At 52.8% G+C, this 24,109-nt stretch overlaps 1 protein-coding gene across 1 annotated transcript in view; it reads left to right on the top strand.

Annotated features, from left to right (window-relative positions):
- Positions 1-24,109, top strand: part of CCDC40 (coiled-coil domain containing 40) — a 40,023-nt gene that overhangs the window by 2,754 nt on the left and 13,160 nt on the right. Inside the window, exons 4-12 of the mRNA XM_038546377.1 lie at positions 3,251-3,416; positions 4,486-4,658; positions 5,432-5,515; positions 5,611-5,830; positions 12,103-12,260; positions 12,426-12,548; positions 14,502-14,623; positions 22,106-22,349; positions 22,428-22,610. Coding sequence (XP_038402305.1) covers positions 3,251-3,416; positions 4,486-4,658; positions 5,432-5,515; positions 5,611-5,830; positions 12,103-12,260; positions 12,426-12,548; positions 14,502-14,623; positions 22,106-22,349; positions 22,428-22,610 — 1,473 coding nt within the window. The remainder of the gene's footprint in view (positions 1-3,250; positions 3,417-4,485; positions 4,659-5,431; positions 5,516-5,610; positions 5,831-12,102; positions 12,261-12,425; positions 12,549-14,501; positions 14,624-22,105; positions 22,350-22,427; positions 22,611-24,109) is intronic.

The raw sequence follows: 24,109 nt of genomic DNA, 5'->3' as shown, positions 1-24,109 counted from the left end.
CCATGTAAGGGCATCCAGGTTTCTGGTCTCCAGAACAGCACCGTCCAATGGCACTTCCCATGGTGATGGAAATGCTCTTTATCTTTACTGTCCCACATGGTAGCCATCAGTCACAAGGGGCGACACAGAGCACTCCAAATGTGGCCTGGGAGATGGCAGAACTGAATTTTTAATGAAGATTCTAATGAACTTAAATTTATATAACTGCCTGTTGCTACTGGCTACCCTACTGGACAGGGCAATTCTAGACGATAATGATTTGTAATGACAAGTTATGGTCCCACACTTTTCTTTTGCTGTTGTTGTTTTTAAACAAACATGGGCTTACAGGAAAGTTGAAGTATGATTAGAAACACTTTTTATTTTTATTTTTTTAAGGCTTGGAGAGTCAGTCGACGATCCGATGCCCCAACTTCTTCCAAACACTTCTGTGTGTGTGTTTCCCACAACCAACCACAGTATAACTGTCAAAATCAGGATATTTCATTGCATTACCAAATAATCCTCAGGCCTCATTCACCAACTGTCCCAACGATACCTTTTAGAGCACAGGTACAGTTCCAAATCACACATTGCCTTTAGCTGTCCCATCTCTTAGGTCTTAATCTTTCCCTGACTTTAATTACCTTGACTCTTATGAAGATCACCAGCCAGCCACTTTTAAAATGGATCTTGGTTTGGATTTGCCTGGTGTTCCTCTTTTTTTTTTTTTTTTATGTTCCTCTTTTAAAAAAAGAAAATAAAGAAAGAAAGAAAAAGAAGGATTTATTTATTTATTCATGAGAGACACACACAGAGAGAGAAGCAGAGACACAGGCAGAGGGAAAAGCAGGCTCCATGCAGGGAGCCCAATGTGGGACTCGATCCTAGAACCCTGGGATCATGCCCTGAGCCAAAGGCAGACACTCAACCACTGAGCCACCCAGGCGCTTGCCTAGTGTTCCTCTTGATGTAATCTGGGTTACCATCCTTGGAAAGGGATCACAGAGGGAGGCTGTGTTCGCCTCGTGTCCTATGAGGTGGTACATGACTGAAGTTTGTCCCATTACCAATGATGTTGGTGTGGATCCCTTGATGGAAAAGCACCAGCCTTCTCCCCTGGGAAATTACCCTCCACCCCTTTGCATTTAAGAAAAATTGTGTGGGAAGGTGCTCTTTTTGTTTGAGATAAGAAAGTGAGTATTTTAAATGAAAAAAAAAAATCACAACAGATGACCACCATATTTTTAGGAGTTCATATTTCTCTTAGCAGCCTGTATAGGCCAATCTCTTGTCAGATTTACCCCTAACTATTTTGCATTGTGATGCTATTGTAATCGGCTTCCACTTACTTGTTGCTAAATCGTATGCAGCACTGTATTGTATATAGAAATACAACGGATTTTTGTACATTGATCTTATATTCAGCAACACTGCTAATCATCCTTGTTAGTTCTAGTGGCTTTTTTTTTTTTTTTTTGGTAGAATCCATAGGATTCTTCATAAAGATGATCATGTTGTCATAAAGGAGTTTAACTTTTCTGTCTGGATGCCCTTTATATCTTTTTCTTGCCTTCTTACACTGGCTAGAACTTCCAGTACACACTGAATAGAACTTGTCCCCCGTGTGGCCAGTGAGAGCCCATTTAAATTGGCCTGTGTGTCCTTCTAACACACCAGAGTTGTTCTTTTTTTTTTCACCACTGTCATCCTTGGAACACTTTCTCATTCTCTGGTACATACCGCCCAGCCCTAGAATCAGGCATTTCTTCAGAGGCCTGGTTTCTTTTTTAAAAATTTATTCATGAGAGACACACAGAGAGAGGCAGAGACACAGGCAGAGGGAGAAGCAGGCTCCCTGCGGGGAGCCGGATGCGGGACCCGATCCCAGGACTCCGGGATGGTGACCTGACCAAAGGCAGATGCTCAACCACTGAGCCACCCAGGCATCCCAGGAGCCTGGTTTCTTTTCATGGAAAATAACATGTAGAAGTCTTGATTTGGGTGCTAGATAATCTCTCTGCCATTAGGATGCCACTGTCCCTAGGTCTCTCAGTATCATACACAACACACAAACACACATACACACCACAGAGCTCACATCAATCCCTCTCTGACTCCTCACCGCTGAGTGGGTTCCCTTCAGTGTCCTCTCCTCCCATACTTCCAAGTCCTTTGTCCAGCAATAAGCCTAGTCCCCATTTCCCATGTTTTAATTTGATTGGTCTCCCGGATGTAACCTTCACTGCACTTCTCCACCCCCAAGTGGATCCTCCTCACCCCACCTGAACCCAGGTGCTCCCACACTGGACTGTCCTTGTCACCCTCATCACTGTTGGACCAACCCCACCCAGGCCAGCCCCAAATATTTGGGCTGTGACTCTGTGCCAGGCTGTCCTCTGTGGGGACTCTTGTCAGCAGGCCCAGGCCTGTCACGTGTGCTGTGATGACTCCCCATGGGACGGGCTCTGAAACCCACTCTCCTCACCCCACATTAGGGCAGCCTCCCACCCCCCACTACTGGCTTCAGCTCTGAGTTGTTCTGGAAGGAAAGCAAGGAGCAGGGTTACATTCCTCCATCTTCGACTCTGGTCTGGACATGCCTGCACCTTTGCCATTGTGTCTCAGTGACTGACAACCATACAGGGTGGGAAAAGTTTCAGCAACTTTTTCTTTTATTCAGCTTTATTACACAGAATTAGAGATTGTTGTGATATTTATTTATTTATTTATTTGTGATTTTTTATTTAATTTGGGATTCTGATTAGAAAAAGAACAGTGAAAATTATGCCTTATAAACATTGCATTATTACTACCATCATTGTGATATGGCTTAACATTGATTGTAGAGGGAAAAAAATAAGAATTAAGGCAATAACCACATGTGCAAACCAAGCACAATACCCTGACACAGTCCTTAGTAAAAAGCTCTTTTGGTTAGGTGATGGTTGATATTGCTGCATGCAGATCAGTCATTGAAGGATATGCTTCATTTATTTAGAAAATCTCTCTTACTGGCCCAATGTAGCATTTACACTCTGCTACAGCTCTAGACAGGCAGAGGCCAATCCCGAATTCCTTGTGGGGGTAGAGGGTGGGGGCAGGTAGGTGTTTTCTGTTTTGGAAAAGCCAAATAACCTTTACATCCAAATGGTTTCCTATTGCCTTAGCAGTTATGTTGAATCTTGAACACTGCGAGAGATCAAAATCAAATAACTTCTCAGTCCGGATGACGGCCTTCTTGATTCAGGTTTGGTTGTTCTTGCTCTAGAAAAAAACCAGCGAAGAGCTCCCGCAGGAAGTCTTCCCTCTGGGGGCACAACACCACCTTCGACTGAGCCAGGGGAGCAGCAATACCTCCTCCGACTTTGACTTTAAGGAGCTGCTCCTGAGCGAGGAGGAGCCCGTGGAGGAGCCCATCATCGTTGGGGAGCCAGGTACCGGGGCACGGGCGGGTTGTCCTGCCCACGGGACAAGCCCCTCCCCTTCCCGTTCTGGGTAAGGGGTGCCACTCGTTTGCCCTCTCTTACCTCAGTTCCTGTTCAGCAGCGAGCTGAACGACAGAGATGTCATTAACGGATATGGATGATACGGATGGAGTGTTCCCTCTGTTTTATCTCACTTCATCCTTAAAGTAGCCCAATGACGTAGGAGCCATTCTCCCATTTTACAAAGACCCTGAGAGTCACTTAGTGACCCACCTGGGTAAGTGACAGAGCCAGGCCTTGACTGAGCCTCAAAGAGTGTCTCGGCACACGCCGTCCCGTACCCCAGTGCTGTGGACCGGGAAAGCAGACCTGGGTATTTCTTATCCCTTATGGGACACGTGCATGGATGGCCCATGCACACATCTGAATGAGTTAAAAACAGGACAGGATCTCTCCAGCTCAGGCAGATAGGAGAGCAGAACTAGAGCCTCCCTGATTATTTCTTTTTAATCTTATCAGCTGTTTCTCATTAAAAAAAAAATCAGGGTAGCCCGGGTGGCTCAGCAGTTTAGTGCCGCCTTCAGCCCAGGGTCTGTTCCTGGAGACCCGGGATGGAGTCCGGCTCCCTGCATGGAGCCTGCTTCTCCCTCTGCCTGTGTCTCTGCCTCTCTCTCTCTCTCTCTCTGTCTCTCTCTCTGTCTCTTATGAATAAATAAATAAAATATTTTAAAAAATCAATGTAGTCCATACGCAAGAAGGCACCTTCCTGTTCACTCACTATTTGTGTCTAAAAAGTATCTATAAAATTTATTTCCTTCTTGGAATATATTAAAGGTAATTAATACACACTACCTTTAAAATGCGATCCTTTCTACAGAACATGTTGAAACCAACGCATAGAAGATTCACGAACAGGAGACACCGTGGGTCGCGCTTCTGAGCCGTCACCCATGGGAAGCTTTTTCGTTGTCTTTTCCATCCTGTCTCATGAGGTTGGAAACCAGCCTCGCCGGACAGCACCTGCAAGGTGGCCTCCGCAGCCACTGTATGAACCTGGTGATGCTTGCTCCGTCCCCAGGAGTCCCCCCAGAGGAGCCTGATGCACAGCCCGCGGGAGGAGCCGAGCCCGCCTTCCTGGACCGGATCCAGCGGCTGAGCACCGAGGAGGGGACAGTGGGGAGGACGGAGTCTGAGGGGAGCGACGAGGCGGAAGAGGACAGACAACACCTGGTGGTTCTGGACCCCGACCACGTAAGGACCCCCAACACCTGCCCGCCTGCTGCCCAGGCTTGCCTCTGCCCGCGCCCCCACTTTGTCCCTCCGTTGGGGCCGCTGCTCCTTGAGGTGCCCCCTCCTTTCGGTCTTATTCGCCCAGAGTCAGCCGTCCTCGACCTCGGCGCTGCCGTCGTGGGGACCCGGTCACTCCCTGGGGAGGGACCGTCCTGGGCGGCACCCCGGCTCCTCCTGCCAGACGCCAGGAGTGCCCCTGCCCCTTAGCCGTGACATCCTGGATGTGGGCTGGGGGCACAGTCACCCCACTCACAGCCGCGGCTCTGAGGGCACCTACTGGGTTCCCTCACTCCACCCCTCTGGCGAGCTGCCGATTGGCAGGCAATCCTGCTTGGGTGAGCCCTGCTGGAAAGCTGGTGCTGCCCATGGTGCGGAAAAGCTGGGCGGTCCTCTGGGAACGGAGGCTTGGGGCCCCTTGACCCCTCGTCCTTGAGGTCAGGGGCATCCAGGACCACCACTCCAGCTCGGGGCCCCTCGCCCACCCTCGGCCCTGGGGTCGGGGGCACCCAGGACCACCACTCCAGCTCGCCCGGAGTATTTTTTGCCAAAATACTCATTCAGGTCTTCAGTGCATGGGACGGGACCATGGTGTCCTTGGTCTGGCTGCCAGGGCAAGTCCTGGGCAGAGGTGGGGAGCCTGGACGTCCTTCCTGTCGCCCCAGGGAGAGCTCTAGTGACTCAGGCCACGCGTGCATGGCCCGACCGTAACCAGGCTTGCTTCCCCGTTGTGCCAGCCGCTGATGGTGAGGTTCCAGGCTGCCCTGAAGAACTACCTGAACCGCCAGATAGAGAAGCTGAAGCTGGAACTTCGAGAGCTGGTGCGCGTCCGTCTGTCCAGCCCATCTGTCCCACCCGCCCCCGCCCCGCTGGGCGTGTGCCCGCTTCCCATGACCGGGCTGTCTCTCTGCTGCAGAGCTTGGCCACCAAGCAGAGCCGAGGGCAGCGGCAGGAGCTGGGGGTGGATCTGTACGGGGTCCAGCAGCACCTGGCCCGCCTGCAGATGCAGCTGGAGAAGAGCCACGACCTGCACTCGATCGCCGCGCGCGCCCGGCGGCAGAAGGAGGCCGAGCTGCAGGCCGCGCGGCTGCTCTACACCCGGACCTGTGAGGCGGCCGACGGCGAGCGCCGGAAGCGTAAGGCTGGGCATCCCGTGGGCCGCAGCCACCGGCGGAGGGGCCCTGCAAGGCACCCCATGTGTGACCACAGGGCCCCGAGGCGCAGGGCGTGGGCGCCTCCCGGGGGGCGGGGGGAGTTCCGTGGTTCCGTGGGAGAGGAGGCGCCGTGGTTAGGAAGCAGCCGATGTGGAAACCCGAGAGGCAAAGGGGGAAGAGGCTGGGGGGCCGCTGGGCGTGGGCAGGTTTGAAGAGGTGGGAACCTGGGGGGAGGCCGGTCCCAAGCACACGGCCCGGGGGGGATGCCCTGGGACGACGCCCCTGCACCTGCCGGGCAGTGGCCGCCCTGAGCCGCCGCTTGCTGGCTCTGCTGTGAGCGTTTCCGTCTGTGGGTTTCTTTACGTTCTAAGTTTCTCCATCAAAGACGTGATCATCACAGTGAGGCAGCAACCAACACAGACCCAGACGAAGACTGAATCACACGGACGCCCCAAGAGTGGCTGCAGAGAAAGGATCCTGACCCTGAGAGATGCAGAACTTTCTGGATTGACAGAGTCGGGCTAAGTGCTCGTTTACCAAGCATCCTCCCTGATGTCCGCCAGTCACAGAAAATACTGAGAAGAGAAGAACGCGACCACTTTCGTGGGGACGCAGGAAAGAGTCACGTGTGCTCCGGATGGGACAGGACACACAGGCCCACACGCCCTCCGCGCCAGCGGCCCTCAGTGGAGGCGGTGAATGTGGCCGGGGCTTCTGGAGAGACGCAAACATCCTCTTGGGCGTCGTGTCCTTTCTGGAGATCACCGGGACACAGGAAGCCGTTCAACCAGCAAGGATTCCAGAAACATCACGCTTCCTCCCTTCTGAGCACTAGGGAATTTGGCGCTGCCACCGCCCTGCCCCTCGGGCTTTGCCACTGGAGAATGTCCTCGACCGCCCGCCTCACCTGGGAGGGGGTCACCGAACCTTCACATCAAAATGTGAGTGCTCGGCAGCACCTCCAGACTCGGGGGATGGGGCTGGATAGACAGAGCGGACGTGTCCAGGGGCACGAGCCTGATGCCAAAAACAGACGGGAGTGCGAGCGTGTGCCGGGTGGTGTTCTGTGTGAGACTTTCAAAGATGTCACATCAGTAAAATGAGAGCAAACTGTCAGGGGAAAAGGATACTTGGAATTAAAAAATATAACCATCTTTCCAAAACGAACAAAAAAAAAGATCACTTAACAGACAAAGCAATATTGCCGAAAATCAAACATGTGAACCGAGAGGCCAGTTTGAGGAATCCTTCCCCAAATTCAGAGCAAAAACTGCAATGGGTGGGACTTTTTGAGGAGGAGAAGACGTGGAAGTCAGACCTGGGACCATCGACACGCATCAGGCGGAAGTCCCGGGAAATCAGGGGCCCACGGATGGCAGCAGAGAACATTTCTGCCCGAGTTCAGGAAAGGTGGGTCTTCAAATATAAAGACATACAGAAGGCCCGACAGCTGAAAAACAGAATAAATGTGCCTAGACACAGCGGGTGAGATTTTAAAAATTCCAAAGCGAAAGGGAAAAAAATGCTGTCGGCCTCCAGGCCGGACAGAACCAGACTCCAACAGGCGGAAAGCAACCCGCTGGCCCTGGCACGGGCCCAGGGGGACGCGGCCACCGGGGCACACACAGCCCGGCCCACAGCTCCCATTCAGCTGCTGTTCGAAGGAAGTGCCAGGATCTTTTGTTTCTTGCCCTGGTCTTGTTTTCTTTTTTTTAAGCTTTGCGGGTTATCCTAATGGGCAGTTGGGGCTGAGACTCACGGATCTCAAACATCGGTGACAAGGTGGCGATGCTCGGGACATAAGGGAAGAGGACAGAGTCCCGTCCACATGGAGATCATTGACCAGCCGGGATTAATGGCAAAGGGGAGTCCCCGTATCAGAGCTCCTGGCCGCGAGGAAAGCACTCCGGTAAGACCCATGACCTTCGCACAGTTTTCATCAACAAGAAAATAAGACTTTCTACTCGGAAGCCTGAAAAAGGACAAGTAAACTAAAAGAAATGGGAACGAGGAGTTAATAAAGCAAAATAGCAGAAACTGGTACCAAAAAAAAACCAAAACCAAAAACAAAACAAAGAGTTGACCTGAGAGAGAAAAATAAAAATACTCAGTTTTTGAAACGACCAGCAAACTGAGTAAACCTGTGGCACGCCTGACAAAGAACAAAAAGGGGTGTAGCACAAGCAGCAAACCCCGGGAATGAGGACAAATCAGAGGCATTACTGCGTTTTTATTTCAAGAAGGCCACGCTCTGCACTGGTTTCATTATTGAAGACATTGGAAACGTTGTCAGGCCTCTATCTGCCCAGAAAGCACTAGTCTGTACCTCACGGAGGAGTCCTCCCCGCTACCCGCAAAAGGAACAGACGCCCCCTGTGCTGCTCAACCCTGGGTGGGGGGGAATCTGGGAAACCTCTCAGGCTCGATTTACAATGCTTAGGTTAGGATAAACCCTCCCTGCAAAGGCGACAGCCTCAAACACAGCAGTCTCCACCCCGTGAGGCATGAAAATCCTAAATAAAATAGTAGCAGACTGAGTTTGGCCACATTTATTAAAAGAAAAATGCCCAGCAGTCAAGAAGAAGGGCTTCCCTGCAGAATTCAAGCATCCTTTGAAATTAAGAAGCCTGCTAATTTGACACATTATATCAATAAGTCTGAGGCGAGAGTGGAACAAAGGATTTTCGGGGTGGACGGGGAACGGGTGTTTGCTACCACTTCCCAAACTAGTTCTCTATCGTGTTTTGAGACACGAACAAGAAACACTGGAGAAGGTGTTAGGACGGAGACGGGGACGCTGTCAGCACCCCCTGGGTCCTGCTTAAGGGGCTCCGGCAAGCAAAATAAATGAGGTGTGGATTTGGGACGTGAAATTCCCACCGTCTACCAATCGTAGATTGTTCATCTAAAAGATTAAAAAAAAAAAAGGGCAGTAATAGAAACGGTAAAGAAATCCATTAAGTAGTTGAATGCCAGATCTAGCACTCTCTCCTATCCCAGTAATATCCAGTTAAGAACCAGACTGTTGTTAAGAGTCTCATCCACCACGGTTATAACAACCATAACATAGGTAGAATAGATCTAACAAGGAGTGAGCAGAGAAAAAACGATAACATTTCACTAAGGGACGTAGAACAGATTTCAATGAATAAAGCTCCCGTGTTACTGGGAGGAAAGCCACCCCGTATGCAGGTGGTCCCTGCCATCCCGATTAACAGGCCGTTCTGTGCCACTCCAGTTAAAGTCCACGATGTGTTGTTTGTGGTGAACTTAAATTTATTTGACACAGTAATTTGTTTATTCATGTTCAAGGAGTAATCATTCAAAATTTGAGAGCTCCAGGATTGGAATCCCTTTCTTCCTCCTCCACAGAGGCGGATTATTGGTTCTTGTGTGTTTCTTCTTTTTTTTTCCTTGTGTGTTTCTTTAAAGGTGTTTTTGCGTGTAAAAGCAAAGTTACAAGGGCATCTTCTCTAAAAAAAAAAAAAAAAAATCAAATACCTGCATGTCACACCCACTACTCGTCACTGACCGAGGCGTGCTACAGAAGACTCGGTTTAAATATATAAAATGCTCTCCATTCGCCACAAATTGATTTCAAAGTTGCCTTGGAAGAGTAAATGCACAAGAATACCCAAGAAAAATTTGAAAAGGGAAGATAATGAAGGAAAATTGTCCTATCGGGTATCAAAACACGGTATCAGTCGGCAGCAATAAAATCAGGACGGCACTGAAGGAAAAAAAAACAAAAAAAAAAACAGGCATTCGGATCAATGGTGGAGAGCAGAGGATACCAGGAAACTCACGTGGGAATTTAGCTATTTACTGCAAATTATATATATGTACAGACTGCCTTTTTAAACCACTATATATTTTTTTTGACTGTTCGGTCTCCTGAAAATAAATACCCAGACCCCTATTTCACACTGTACAAAATACAGTCAGCTACCAAAAATAAGTAAGTAAATAAATAAAGTAAAATCTGCTACTATGAATATTTAAGGAAATCACAGAAACGTTAGAAGAATACGGAAGATTGTTGTGTTTTTGTTTTGGTTTTTTAAAATAATTTTGGGGCGAGGCAGGTCTCCAGAAGCGTGATGTGAAAGTACGGAGGCCAGAGTGGAGGAGTTTGACAGTGTTGCTCCTATGAAAACATAAAAACATATCAAGAAGCACGACAAAGTCAGAAGACAAACACAAATTGGGGCAGGGGGGACCCCACTGGCACATCAGTGACAACCTCCATGTGTTCTGTGTCATGGTTCCGTTGCCGGGAAATAAATTCCCACAGACTTCGAGGCTTGAAACAAGCGGGTGTATCTGGGCGCTCACACGGCTCGAGGTCAGAGGTCTGGCTGGGCCCCCCGCCCCCCGTGGGCATCCCGAGGCTGCACCCTAAGTGCTGGTTGGCTGGTTCTCTTGTGAACACCCGGGAAAATCCAACTCCGGGCTCGTTCATGTCGTTGACAGAATTCAGCTCCTTGCAGCTGCAGGACCGAAGTCCTGCTTCCTCATGGGCTGTCGGGGTGGGGGCGGCTCTCAGCTCCTGGAGACTGTCTGGCCCCTTCCCTCTCCAAGCCAGCTTTGCAGACAATTCCCCTCTTAGAGGATCCCGTTCACCCTGCCAATCTCCCTCACTTCCTTTTTTGACACTCTGCTTCTGGAGGGCTCGCCTGCTTAGGCCAGGCCCACCTGGCAACTTCCCCTGGGACGGATAACGCGGCATGGTCGCGGGGGGAGGGGTGGGGTGGGGCTCAGCAGGACCCGAAGGCCACGGGAGCCATTCTCAAGTTCCGTTCCCCTGCCTTTACTGCGTCAAGACTTCTTCGACGCCGAGCAAGGAGAGACGAGCGTCCCAGTAGCAGTGTGTGCGGGGACTTGGAGGAGGGACAAACACGGTCATTAAAACAGTAAAACCAGGTTCAACTCCACTGATCTGAGAAGAATGCAAACATAAACAAACGTTGGGAATACGGACTTGTAGTTACTCAACCAGCCACCGAAGCAAAGCAGGTGGAACTCAGGGCCCCGGGGGGCAGCAGGGCTCCCGCACGTTTCAGGAGGCTGGGTGCGGTGCTCGGTCAGCGCGGGCGGCCGTCGGGGCCAAGGGGGGCCGAGGTCCAGGCGTGGGCAGCGCGCCGGTTCCTCCCGAGGCCTCTCTCCTGGGCTTCCCGCCGCCGCCACCTTCTCCCTGTGGCCGCATCTGTGTCCTGATCGCCTGTCCTCGTGAGGACACCAGCCGAGAGGGGTTAGCCCCCCTCACGTGACCTCACTTTACGGTTATTATCTCTGTAGAGACCCCATCTCCAAAAGCAGTCCTCGCCGCGGCCTGCCCGGGCCAACCCGAGGCCTCCCGCGCCCTCCCTCGCTCTCCCTGGCGCCTCCCCCCACCCCCATAGTTCCTACCCATGCAGGACCCAGAGACTTCTCCCTCGGTGGGATTTTTACAGTCCCCTCAGGTGCAAAATAATGTGTTTCAGGGTTAAGCTGCAACCCTTCGAGGACACCTGCCACCCAGCACGGTGAATTTATATATTTGTAGAATATATTCTACAAATATTCTACAAATCCGTCTTCTGCGTGGGCCAATCCACTTAGAAAGGAACGCTCCATGCGAGGGAGCAAACTGCTGTCGCTGGAGGGTTAGCTCCCCGAATGAATGGGTAATCTGGCCTTCTAACTCCATCTCCTGTGAGTTTTGTTAAAAGGAGTCAGTTCCTCGGAGTGGGGTCCCCTCCAAGCAGTGCATGGAAATCTGCCGTCTGGCTCTGAGTCGGGGAGTGGGTAGTGCCGGGCCTACGAGGACAGCTTGGGTGCTCCCGGCCTGCGCCCCATGTGGCCATTTCCATATGGGGGGGACCTCTGGCGGAGCCCTGCACCCCCTCCGGCGGGTTTCCCCTCAGGATGTAGGGCTCTACCTAAGACTGCCAACCACTGAGCGGTAAGAAATCTGTAAAATTTAGCACGGGGCCTCCCAGCCTCCGGGTCTCAGCAGGGCCTTGGACCCCAGGGGCGCCTCGGACACGGGGGGCAGTGAGGCGCTGGTTGCTCTTGCTGGCCGTGGATTGCCTACGTTTTTGTCTCTCCAATTAGACTGTAGGGCTTCGATGGCAAAGTCGGGGTCGTGGTGGCTTAGGAGCGGGTTCCCAGGCTCGGCCCACAAGGCAGGAGGGGAGCGTGCGGGGGGGCCCCGGGCCCCGTGGCCACGTGCGAGGTGCTGAGCAGCCGTCGTCCCCGTCCTCCCCCCACAGTGGCGGCTCTGCAAGCCGAGCTGGAGAGGCTGGCTCTGCACCTCTTCTACATGCAGAACATAGACCAGGACGTGCGCGACGACATCCGCGTCATGAAGCAAGTGGTGAAGAAGTCAGAGGTGGCGCGCACGCGGGCCGAGGTGGAGAAGCAGCAGCAGGTATTGTGCAGATTCGATGCAGGTGCAGCCACCACCAAACCCTCCGTTTCCCGAAAGCCCCTTTGCTCTGCCTCCCGCGTGAATTACCGCAGCCCCCGGGGTCTCTGGCGGGGGTCGGGGTTGGTGGGGGCGGATCCTGGAGCGGCCCGTGGTCTCGCTCCCCAGGACCTTCACGTGGACCAGCTCACCACCAAAGCCAACCAGCTGCAGGAGCAGATCGCCCTGCTGGAGGCTCAGAGCTACGCGCAGGCCGAGGACACACGGGCTCTCAGGAAAGCCGTGAGCGAGGTAGGAGAGCAGCCGCCTAGTGCCCGCCTCGCGGCGCCGGCCCAGAGCACCCCAGGGCCAGGTGCATGGCTGACGCCCTGCACCCCACTCAGCCCGCCCGCTCCCCCATGGCCGCGTGTCTCCCTGACGATGCTGAGCCCGGGGCCGCCGGCGGATGGGAGGGACTCGGTGCAGCGTCGTGGTCAGAGGCCCACGCTAGGAAGCAACGTTGCCGGGCCTTTGTTGTTTGTTTATGTAAATCTGTGAACGACTGTCTGCAGTCATGTGTCCAGAACAAAGCAAAGGAAACAAGCCGCTGTTATTGGGGAAAAGAAAATGCTTGAACAAAGGGACAGGCACACCTTGGTTCATAGGGGAGAGCGGCCCAGGCTCTCCAGCCTGTGCACCTAGAGTGTGTTCTGTTTTATTTTTTTGAAATATTTTATTTATTCATGAGACCCAGAGAGAGAGAGGCAGAGACACAGGCAGAGAGAGAAGCAGGCTCCTCACAGGGAGCCCGACGTGGGACTCGATCCCGGGACCCCAGTGTCACGCCCTGAGCTGAAGGCAGACGCTCAACCACTGAGCCACCCTGGGGCCCCTCTAGAGTGTGTTCTAATCAGAATCTCGGGGAGGGGTGAGAGGCGGTTTTTAATTAGCAGAGAGACTCTTAGGTTTATCTGAAGCATAAATTCAGGGGAATGGACAGGAATCGTTTGGGAAGGGAAGTTCATGACACGTTTTTGCCCGGAACTGAGGGGTTTCCTGAGACATGGGACTTCGTGTGCCAAAGCCAGCAGAGCCCCGGACACACCCGGGTGGAGGGTCACCCTCGCATTGCCCCACCAAACATTACCTGCTACTAAGCCCTGGCAGGTAAAGTAATGTGTTCCCGGAGTCGGGGGACAGACTGGCAGGCCATGGTGGCCCATGAGTGGAGCCCTGGAGGAAGCAAACGTTTACATAAAACTCGAGTGGGTTATAAATTAGCGGAGAGCAAGCGAATCGTGCACAATGCAGGAGGGACGTTTGGTTAATCATTTGGGGGAAAATTAAACCTTTTCCTCATACCAGACACTAAAATAAATTCCAGATGGGATCAAGAATTTAAATGGGGAAAATGTACTGGAAGAAAAGAAAAAAATATATTTTTTAAAATCCGGAGCGGCAGAGGCTTTTGTAAGCACAGTCCCGAGAGCAGACCCTCTAACAGAGCAGACGGGGAGGGTGAGGCACACGGACCATGGCGCCTGCGGGTCAAGGGCACCAGCAACAAAACGAAAAGATGGGAGACCCACCAGGGAAAGACAGGCTGGTGGGGGGGAGAGATTGTGCAAAACAGTGAGAAGCCCCCCAAGCCCTGTTCTACTGTGTGCCTGATGGACATCCACACAATGCTGTAACATTTCCTCTCCTGACCTCCTTCCGGGCCTCCTGCCCCCTCCCTGCTGGGGGTGTCCCCCCCACCAAGGCAGGGCCGCCCTGTGTTCTCTCCACTTTGCCTTCCTGCACCTGACACAGCAGGTGCGCCACAGACATCCGTGAACCAACGGATGAGGAACCGCTGAGAGCAAGGGCCTGGCAGGGACCGATCCTACCAGGCTCGCCAAGAGGAAGCAGCGACAGAGGGGTGGCCCTTCCCTGCAGCCTCCCACCCCACCCAAAAACTCCGCAGCCCCTCCCAAATACCACCTGGGCTTCATCCCAAGGAAACTACTGAAGATGCACACAAGTAAAAATGTCGCACATTCAAAACCCCACAAGTGGGACGCCTGGGTGGCTCAGGGGTTGAGCGCCTGCCTTCAGCTCAGGGTGTGATCCCGGGGTCCCTGGATCGAGTCTCGCATTGGGCTTCCCCATGGAGCCTGCTTCTCCCTCCGCCTGTGTCTCTGCCTCTCTCTGTGTCTCTCATGAATAAATAAGTAGTCTTAAAAAAAAAAAAAAAAAAAAAAAAAAACCCTCTCTCCACTGCAGGCCTGCACAGAGATCGATGCCATTAACATGGAGAAGAGGCGCATCCTGCAGCAGTGGGCCACCTGCCTGGTGGGCATGAAGCATCGCGACGAGGCCCACAGAACCATCCAGGAGGCGCTCAGGTATGGGCGCACCTGCACCCCGGAGGGGCCGGGGGCTCAGGGCGGCAGGTACATACCGCTGGGCCCCCACATCCTCCCAGGTGGGCCTCCCAGGTGGGGCCCATCCCACTGGACCTGCTGGGACAAAGGGCTGTACCTGCAGCCCTGCAACCCCGCTTCGACGCCCAGAGCTCCCTGTCGTTCACCAACATTCAAGGCTTCTGAAGTCTTTTCAAACTTTCCGTGGTACCAGGAGCAGCAGAGCTCTCTGATCAGGCTTCCTGGGAGGATTAGGGGAAAGAGTGTGAGGAGGAGAGAGGGGTATTTACGTCTGGGAGAGAAAGGTCTCCCTCCGCTTTGCTTTCCACCCCATGCGTGTGGAAACCCTCCCTGGGCGATTGTTCCGCGACGCCTGCCACCGGGACCCTGACCTAAACTCCCTGCAGTGGGGGGGAAGGAAGAGGACCCTCCTGCAGACCCCTCGCTCCCTTCTGTGTGGCTTGGGCTGTCAGGGACAGGGGGTCCGGGGCCCAGCGCTGCCCTAAGTTCCCAACCCCCCCGAGTGATGGGGCCCCAGGTGCGGCGCCAGGAGGTCGCACCCCGCGCCCCGCGCCTACCCGGGGAGGACAGGGAGGAGCAGTGCACGAACCGCTTGTCAGCTCCACAGCACGGGGCCCGGGGGTTGACAGTAGGAGACACTTTCCGTTTTGGGCCTAATGATTAGGAAAAAAAACAAAAAACAAAACAAAAAAAACGAGACGCGCACACTGCAGGGCTCCTGGCTTGGCTCGTTGGCTGTCGTGCCCTGGAGATCTTTCCAAATCTGAGCATGGAGACTGCTGGTTCCTCCCTCTCCTGGTGCCGCCGGGCTGCGTCTGGGCGGCGGGTGGGTGATCCACACCTGCTTCACTGGTGCTGTGGCGTGTATCTACATCCAGGATTATTGTGTTTTATGTCATGCTCCATCATTATCCTCTCTGTCGAGCCTGAAGTTCTGGGGGAAGTACATGCTCAGATCTGCAGGTAGTACTATCCCAGGAGGCTGCTACCGCGTCAGCCCACGGTGGCGTTCCAGAGCCCAGGGAGAGCTCGGCATGTTACACGTTTGGACTGCACCCATCTGACTAATGTGAAAAAAAATCATGTTTTTGAGCACTCTTGTCTTTTACTCTCTTTTTTTTATTTTTTATTTTAATTTTTTAAGATGTTTATTTTTAAGTAATACTATACACCTAACGTGGGGCTCAAACTCATGACCCCAAGATCAAGAGTCACATGCTGGGGATCCCTGGGTGGCTCAGCGGTTTGGCACCTGCCTTTGGCCCAGGGCATGATCCTGGAGTCCCGGGATCCAATCCCACGTCGGGCTCCCGGCATGGAGCCTGCTTCTCCCTCTGCCTGTGTCTCTGCCTCTCTCTCTCTCTGATATACATAAATAAAATCTTAAAAAAAAAAAAGAAAAAAGAAAAGAGTCACATGCTGTAAGGACTGGGCCGGCCAGCCACCTCCTGAAATACCATGTTTTTATTTTATTTATTTTATTTTATTTATTAATTATTTAATTTATTTATTCATGAGAGACACACAGAGAGAGAGGACCCCAGGATCCTGCCCTGGGCTGAAGGCGGCGCTAAACCGCTGAGCCACCCGGGCTGCCCAATACCATGTTTTTAGAATACATGGGCATGGTAGGTTGGGAGGATAGCTTAGTCAAATAGTGCTCACGCGTGCACGCACACACACCACAGCCCTAACGAGTAGCCGCCGTCTGGTCCAGCTGTCCCTCCTATAACCACACGCGGCCCCAGAGGATGAGGTCCATCTTCAAGACACGTTCCCCCGTGGGACACCGTGAGAGCTGCGAACTGTAACTGCAGAGACGCACCATCTGTGTCCGCATAGGGCTGAAGGAGGCGATCTGAGCAGTTTAACCGAAGGTCAGGCCGTCCCAAAACAGAATCCCGCCGCACTTACGCCAGGCCGGCTCAGCGGCTGCAGGAAATGGCAAATACCAGCCCGTAGCGTAGAGTCCGTTTTGGAAGATGCAGGAAGGTCGTGGCGTCCTGGCTGATGGCCGGGTCGCCCGGTGTGAGGCCAGCAACCCTGTCGTGGTCTGGGCGTGGCGGGACCCTTTACCCTGGGGAGTCCCCGGGTCCAGAAGCCAGGGTTTGCCATCGTGTCTCGAGTGCATCTGTGTCCTCGGGGTCAGTTCACAGGAATGGAGCTTAGCAGAGGCTGACTTGAGAGTGAGAATGCCAAGGTCCGGAGTCCACTGGGAAATGTGAGCACCGAGGGACTGATGTTTGACCCTTGACCAGCAGAGTCTCACCCATGGGAAGGAGCACAGGGCCGGGGACAAGCGGGTCGCTGCTCAGGGAATGTCGGGGCCCCGGGCCCCGCCGACCTCCTGCGTCTCCCCAGAGCACCCGCAGTCCATCCACGCACTTGCCTTTGGCCGCTCCTGCCTCGACGGGCCCCTGCCTTCCCCCGCCCACCCGTCCTCCCTTCTGACACCCGTGTGACTTTTCCTGATAACATGACGCCCTCAATCAGGTTCCAGCCAAATTCTGCTCTTCCTCTTCTTGGGGACAATCTCTGCATCGACGCCGAGTCTACAGTTTAACTCTTAGAAGATCCGATCTCCCGGTGCTTGGGCAGGGGCACCGCAATATTGCCCCGTGGGTCTCATCCACGAGCTGCACGTTTGGCCGAAAGTTGGAGCGTTTCCTGTCTGTGCCTGCCTGCTGGGCCACCGCGCACTGTCATGAAAACACGGGGGAGGTCGACCCGTGTGGCTCGGTCTCGTTACCAGGCCCACAGCACCTGCTGCAGGAGGGCTGGAGCCTTGGCCTCTACGCCGTCCACACTCCTTTGCTTTCATTCCCGCAGAGGGACGGGCGGCAGAGGCGCTCTCCTGACAGCCTGGGGTGGGGTCCGGCGGCAGGTCAGGTGTGGAGCTCAGAGCCAAGCAATAATAATGGGATTTGACAGCCCCGTGCTCAGCTGCGCCTGGCGTGGCCCCGCAGGCCCTTGGAGGGCGGCTCTCTCATGACCTGGATTTGCCAGAAGAGGAGGGAGCAGTGGAAAGGCGTGTGGTGTGAGCGGACGTGGGCCCTGGCACAGCGGCCCCACCGGGCCTCCCTCGGCTGGGGTCTGGCAGGTGGCACCGCATCCCTGCCGAGGATAACCCGGGGCCACGGCGCAGACAGCATCCATTCAAGATGTGCCCCCAGACGAAGGGGTGCGGCGAGGCCTTCCGGGACTGCTCTAACGCCACACTCCATCGCGCTGGGGGAGGCCGAGAGGCCAGCTGTCCAGCAGGGCTCGTGGAGGCCGGTCGGAACACCCCACTGATCTGGACCCAGCGGCCCCGGGGAAAGCCCGTATGTGACCTCTGGACCGGTGGTCACTTTAAAGACACTTTAAAGGGACACCTGGGTGGCTCAGCGGTTGAGCATCTGCCTTCAGCTCAGGCCGTGACCCCACAGTCCCGGGATCGAGTCCCACGTCAGGGTCCCCGCAGGGAGCCTGCTTCTCCCCCTGCCTGTGTCTCTGCCTCTCTCTCTGTGTCTCTCAGGGATAAATAAAACCTTAAAAAAATATAAAGACACTTTAAAGACCATGGCTAGCCATTGAGTGTTTGCAACGTGAGGGACGAAGTTCCAGCCACAGGTGAATAATCATGGTTGAGACCACAGTAAAAACCAGAAGTCATATTTTCAAAGGAAACATCTCTCAAAAGAGGCAGAAACCACAGACCATACGGGGCTTAGCCTCGGGAGGGGTGGCCGCCAGCTACACCTTACACTCCCTCGGGGCGGGGGGCACACCTGGGTCTCCTGGCGCCCTGCCGGCAGACTTGTCTTACTTCCCGAAGGGAAATGCAGGGACGGCCTGGTGCAGAGCCCCCTGCCCCGGGATGTTGGGCTGCAGCAGAGATGCCTCCAGACCCCCAAGCAGATTCCCTCTGAAACCCTTGAAGGGATCAGGCCCAGGCGAACGGGCCGTGCTCTAGATTGCACCGGTGTCGTTCTGTTGTGTTGGTTTTTTTCTATAGTTGTCTGTTAATCAAGTAAGTTTTTGAAGTATGTTTTTAATTTTAATTTTTTCTAAAGATTTTATTAAATCATGAAAGACACACACAGAGAGAGAGAGAGAGAGAGAGAGGCAGAGACACAGGCAGAGGGAGAAGCAGGCTCCATGCAGGGAGCCTGACACGGGACTGGATCTTGGCTCTCCAGGATCATGCCCTGGGCCAAAGGCAGCGCTAAACTGCTGAGCCACCCTGGCTGCCAAATTTTAATTTTTTTAAATTATTATTACTTGTCCAGTAGGCTCTACACCCAGCATGGAGCCCAGGGCAGGGCTTGTTTTTCAACATGGCGGCTGGAGTATCCAAGGTCTCCATGGGTTGTCTTTCATGTCTAGGGCAAGATAAGACCTTTTCCAGAAACTCTTTCTAATCTCTCTTGAGCTTAATCCCACCGAGTTTCATCCCTACCACCCCATAGGAACCATGATAAATCATATACTGACTCCATTGTATGGACGCCCAGCGTGGAGCCCAACGTGGGGGTTCAGACTCACGACCCTGAGGTCAAGACCTGAGCTGACTGAGACCAAGAGTCAACCCACTGAGCCACCCAAGCACCCCGTTAAAGCTTGTTTTTTGCTTTTTTTAAAAAAATAACTTTTATCGAGGATCAGTAATCACATTCCAGGAAACGTGAAAAACAAAGAGAACGGTTTACAACACCACTGTCCTCTTCCTTTGGTGACAATGGCAATTTATTAGCATTTTGGGCACTCACAGGCATCTCTTCTCCCTTGCGTATGTCTCGCCGCGTGTTCAGACTTCTGTCGTGCAATTTGTGACTGCGTCTCTTTAAATTGGACGTCTTATTTTTATTGTCGGATTTTAGACATTTATAAGGCTGCTACTTCCTAAAAAAGAAAATGAGTAGCGTTTCATTTTTAGTTGGGTTTATTGAGGCAAATTTATGTACAAATTTCTTATGTATAAAAGTTCTCCTTCAGTGCACAGCTTTGTGAGTTTGGCAAATGGACGGAGGCAAGTACCCCCGTGCCCACCGCAGAATGGGCCGCTTCCTCCATCCCAAAGCCAGCATCCTCTCCCCACCTCCGGCCACTCGGCGAACGCCCCTCCAGCCCTGTCCTTTCCAGGATGTCCTGCAAATGGAATCACGCGGCCTGCAGCTTTTCCCGTCTGGCTTCTTCCACTCAGCTCGCTGCTTCTGAGTTTCATCCCCACGTGGGATGTTGCAAGATCAGTTTGTCTCCTGTTCTTGCTGAAGAGCACGCCACTGTGTTCCTCAGGTCCCCAGTTGACAGACCTCCCATTGCTTCCAGTTTGGGGGTGTCATGGGGAGAGCTATGGTGACAGCATGTACCGGTCTCGGCGTGCACGTGTGAGTCCATTTCTCCTGGGCGAACGCCCAGGCATGGGATTGCTGGTTAGCGCATATTTTACATGATAACAAACCGCCAGTGCATTTTCCAATTTGGTTTGTTCCATTTTGCATTTCCCCTCCGCCCCACAGCAGTGGGCGAGATTCCCAGTTACTCCCCCGTCCTCACCAACACTTGGTATTGTCAATCATTCTAATTTTAGCCATTAAATTCAGCCATTAGTAGCTGAATCGTGGTATCACACGGAGTTTAAATTTGCATTTCTAACGCAAATGACTAATGATGTTGAGCATCTTCTCAGGCTTATCTGCCACCCATATCCCTTCTTTTGCTCATTTTTAAACTGAGTGGTTCATCTTACTGAGTTACAAGACTTGATGTGTTCTTAGATACAAGTCCTCTCTTTTCTCCCAGTCTGTGGCTTTGTCTTCTCACTCTCACAACGGTGACTTTGGAAGAGCAGAGACTCTAAATGTTGATGAAGCCGATTAATTAGGGTTTTTTTTTCATAGCTCATGCTTTTTATGTCCTCTCCAAGAAATCTTTGCCTGACCCATCATGAAGTTTCCTTCTTCTGTCTTCTGCTAAGCTCTTCCATGTGGGTACGTGGCCCTCCCATGGTTATGTCTGTCACGACATGAGACCCAAGGTCAGTCTGTTTGTGTGCCTGTCTCCAGCAGCCCCAGCACCACTCTCCATTGAAATACCATGTCACCTTTGTCAAATATCAATTAGTCATGTGTGTGTGTGCGTGTTGGTGTGCCTATCTGTGGACTCCTTGTTGTGTCCCATCCATCTATCTGTTGTTTCACCAATACCACATAGTCCTGATAGCCATAGCCTTATAGAAAGCCTTAAACTTGGGTAGTGGGAGTCCTTGCACTTCTCTTGCAAAGTTCTTTGGGCTATTTGAGGTCCTGTAGATTTCCATATAAATTTTAGAAGTAGTTTGTCAATTTCTGGGGAAAAAAAATATATATATATATACTTCCTGGGATTGTAATTGGAATTGTGTTGAGTCCATAGATGTGCTTGGGGAGAATTAACACCTTAACAATATTGAATCTTCTGCTTAATAAACATGGCATATCTCCCCGGTATCTTTTAAAAACTATGTACAGATGTTTATTGCTACACTTGAAATTTAAAAAAAAAAGGCCAAAAAACTGGGAAGAGCCTAATTGTGTATCATGAGGGTGCTTAAATTATGGCAGGGTCATCACTGAGACCTGGTCATTGAGAAGAACCGAGGCGATTCCTGTGTGCGCTGCTATTGAATATTTCTCAGATAACACAAGACGAAGTAAGGTGCAGAAGAGGATCTACTAAACTGCTATTCGTAGCTGTTTCACAGACATTATAATGCTTAAGGAAGCATGAAATAGATCTGGAAAGACGTCGAAGAAATAGCTGGTTGCCTGGGAAGAGATTTGAAGGCCTGGGTATAGACGTGAGAAAAATGTGGAAGGTGTTATTCCGGTTCAAGGGAGAAAGCATTTTCTGATATTTTGAGTGAGAACTTAGTCGAAGGGTAGGATACTACAGGTGGAGAAAGGGCTGTGTGTAGCACAGCAGCAGGACGTCTCAGAATGAAGGGAAACAATATCTCACACACAAACGAAAATTCTGCTTCCATCACCCAGCACCATCATCCAGCACCGTATGTTTGACTTGACATTAGTGACAGGTACTTGCACAGCCAGTGCCCAGAGGGGAAATGACACGTGGTGCACTGTGGCCATGGGGCGTGCTGCTTGAGTGCCCTGAGCTCCAGTGCTCACGTGAAACTGGCATAGCACCCTCCCTTTCCAGGATTGCTCTCCTGACCAGTGACAGTGGGTGGATCAGGCCCCCCGGGGACAGTGCCTCAGCCCCCTGGCCCTTCACCCTTACCCTGTCTTAGAAGAGTCTTGGACTCAAAATGGGCAATGACTCTGCCAATGTGCTAGGAGATTGGCTACTAGCAAGAGTTGGCCTCCCATTTGTCCTCCATTGGGCGAGGTCCCCCCCACCTGGCACAGCCACGGGCTTGGGCGCTCTGATGCCCCAGCTTCGCTCTCTCCATCCCGGCAGCGAGTGCCAGCACCAGATCATGTCCATCGACGGTGAGATCGAGGCCTACAAGAAATCCATCATGAAGGAGGAAGAGAAGAACGAGAAGCTGGCAAGCATCCTGAACCGCGAGGAGACGGAAACCCACCTGATGCAGAAACTGACCACGCAGTGCCTGACCAAGCTGGAGGCACTGCAGAACGAGTTCAACACCTACCGCCTGGCACTGCAGGCCACGGAGGACGCGCTGGGCAAGGCCCAAGTGGTACGACCGGGTCCCCCAGCCCGCGGGGCGTGTCCCTGCGGCCTCCCCCCCAGCGCCCGCCTGTCCCTTCCTTTCCAGGAGTGCACGGCCACCACGGGCGAGCTGCAGTCCGTCCACCAGGCCATCCAGCACGAGCTAGAGCTGAGGAGGAGGATGGACGCCTCCATCGTGGAGAAGCTGCAGGAGCACATGACCTCCAACAAGATGACCAAGTACTTCCACCAGCTCATCCTGAAGCTCCAGAAGGAAAAGACCAACCTGGTACGTGCCCGGTCGCACTACGGCCGCAGGGGCCGAGCGCCTGGGTGGCGGGCAGAGAGGCAGCGCTCAGACCCAACAGAGCGCACTCAGAGGAAGCCGGGTGAGCGAGGGGCCCTCAGCGTGTCTGCTCACTTTTCACTTTGTGCTAGTTGTAGAAGCAAGCACTTCTGTTGTAGAAAACCTGGAAATACAGAGGCACAAAGAGGAAAATAAGACATCTATGATCCCACCGTCCAGAGATAACCTCCCCTAACAGTTGAGTATATTTCCTTCTGGAACTTTTCCTGAACACACACGCTCATCCTCACGCACGCGACCGAATATGTGCACACACAAGGTCACGCGCAAACACACATGCATATAAACATCCCATCCCGATGCACACGTGAGCCAATGCACACATGCAAACACACTTGTACTCACACACTCGTGCAAACACACACAAACACATGGATTGCACACACCTTAAACCACATAGGGCTCTTTTCATGTATTGGTTTTAAGTCTATTCTAATTCATTTTCATTAATTTTACTGAAATAACATACAGAGAAAAGTGCGCAGATAGTAAGTGTAGGACTCCACAAATTTTCTCACGGTGTAGATACTGTTTTATTTTACTTTGAACACAACATTTTCCATGAAATGGTCCTCAAAAACCTACACTTTCTGCATGACATCTCATCATACAAATGTATGTATTTTGCCTAAAAATTCTCACTTCAAGTTGTTTATAGATCTTAAACATCATAAACAACTCGGCACTGAGCATGCCGGCCATATACCTTTGTCCACACTTCGGAGGAGCAGCTGCTACATCAGAAACCCTGGTCAAAGGGTAGGGGAGGCGGAGCCTGTGTCCCGCTGAGCCTGGCCATCCTGGCTTGGGCAGCCCCCCACCCCTCCCCGCAACCGGAGTCCTCTCCTGCTCTCCCAGGGGTCTTGCTTCACTCTGAGCTGTGGTCGGGGGTCCCTGTGTCCTTCAAAAAAGCAGTTCCTTATGTGAATCCTTCCTTCTTTGCTTCTTCTGGCGGTGTGACCCCCTCTGGCGTCCCCTGCCTCAGTGGGCCCTCTTGAGGACCCCATGGAGGCCTAGAGCACACCCCAGCAGACAGCCTGCCCCACGGGCCCCCTCAAGTCTCAGGAGGAGCAGTGGCCCATTCGGCCTGCTTGCGTGCAGCAGCAGTGCCACAGACGTATTTCCTTGCTCTCCAGCCCACTGGAAGCTTCCATCTGAGGGGTGAGAGATGCAGGGGACGTGGGACACTCCCAGCCTTAGGGTGAGAGCGTGAGTCCTGTTCCCACATGATCCTGGCCTTTGCCTGCCCTCTTTCCTCATATGAGACACCTGGCAGGCTTTGGGGTAAATCTAACGTTCATCCCAATGAGAGCACAGTGGCTGGGGCGCCGGAGGCAGTGCCCCTAAATGCCAGCGATCGATCGCCACCGTTGGCAGGTGGATACTGGCCAGGTGGAGGCCCAGCTGGTGGGGCTCACCTG

Source organism: Canis lupus, chromosome 9 (assembly GCF_011100685.1).
Source record: "Canis lupus familiaris isolate Mischka breed German Shepherd chromosome 9, alternate assembly UU_Cfam_GSD_1.0, whole genome shotgun sequence".
NCBI classification, from domain to species: Eukaryota; Metazoa; Chordata; class Mammalia; order Carnivora; family Canidae; genus Canis; species Canis lupus.
This window is presented reverse-complemented; position numbering and strand designations above follow the sequence as displayed.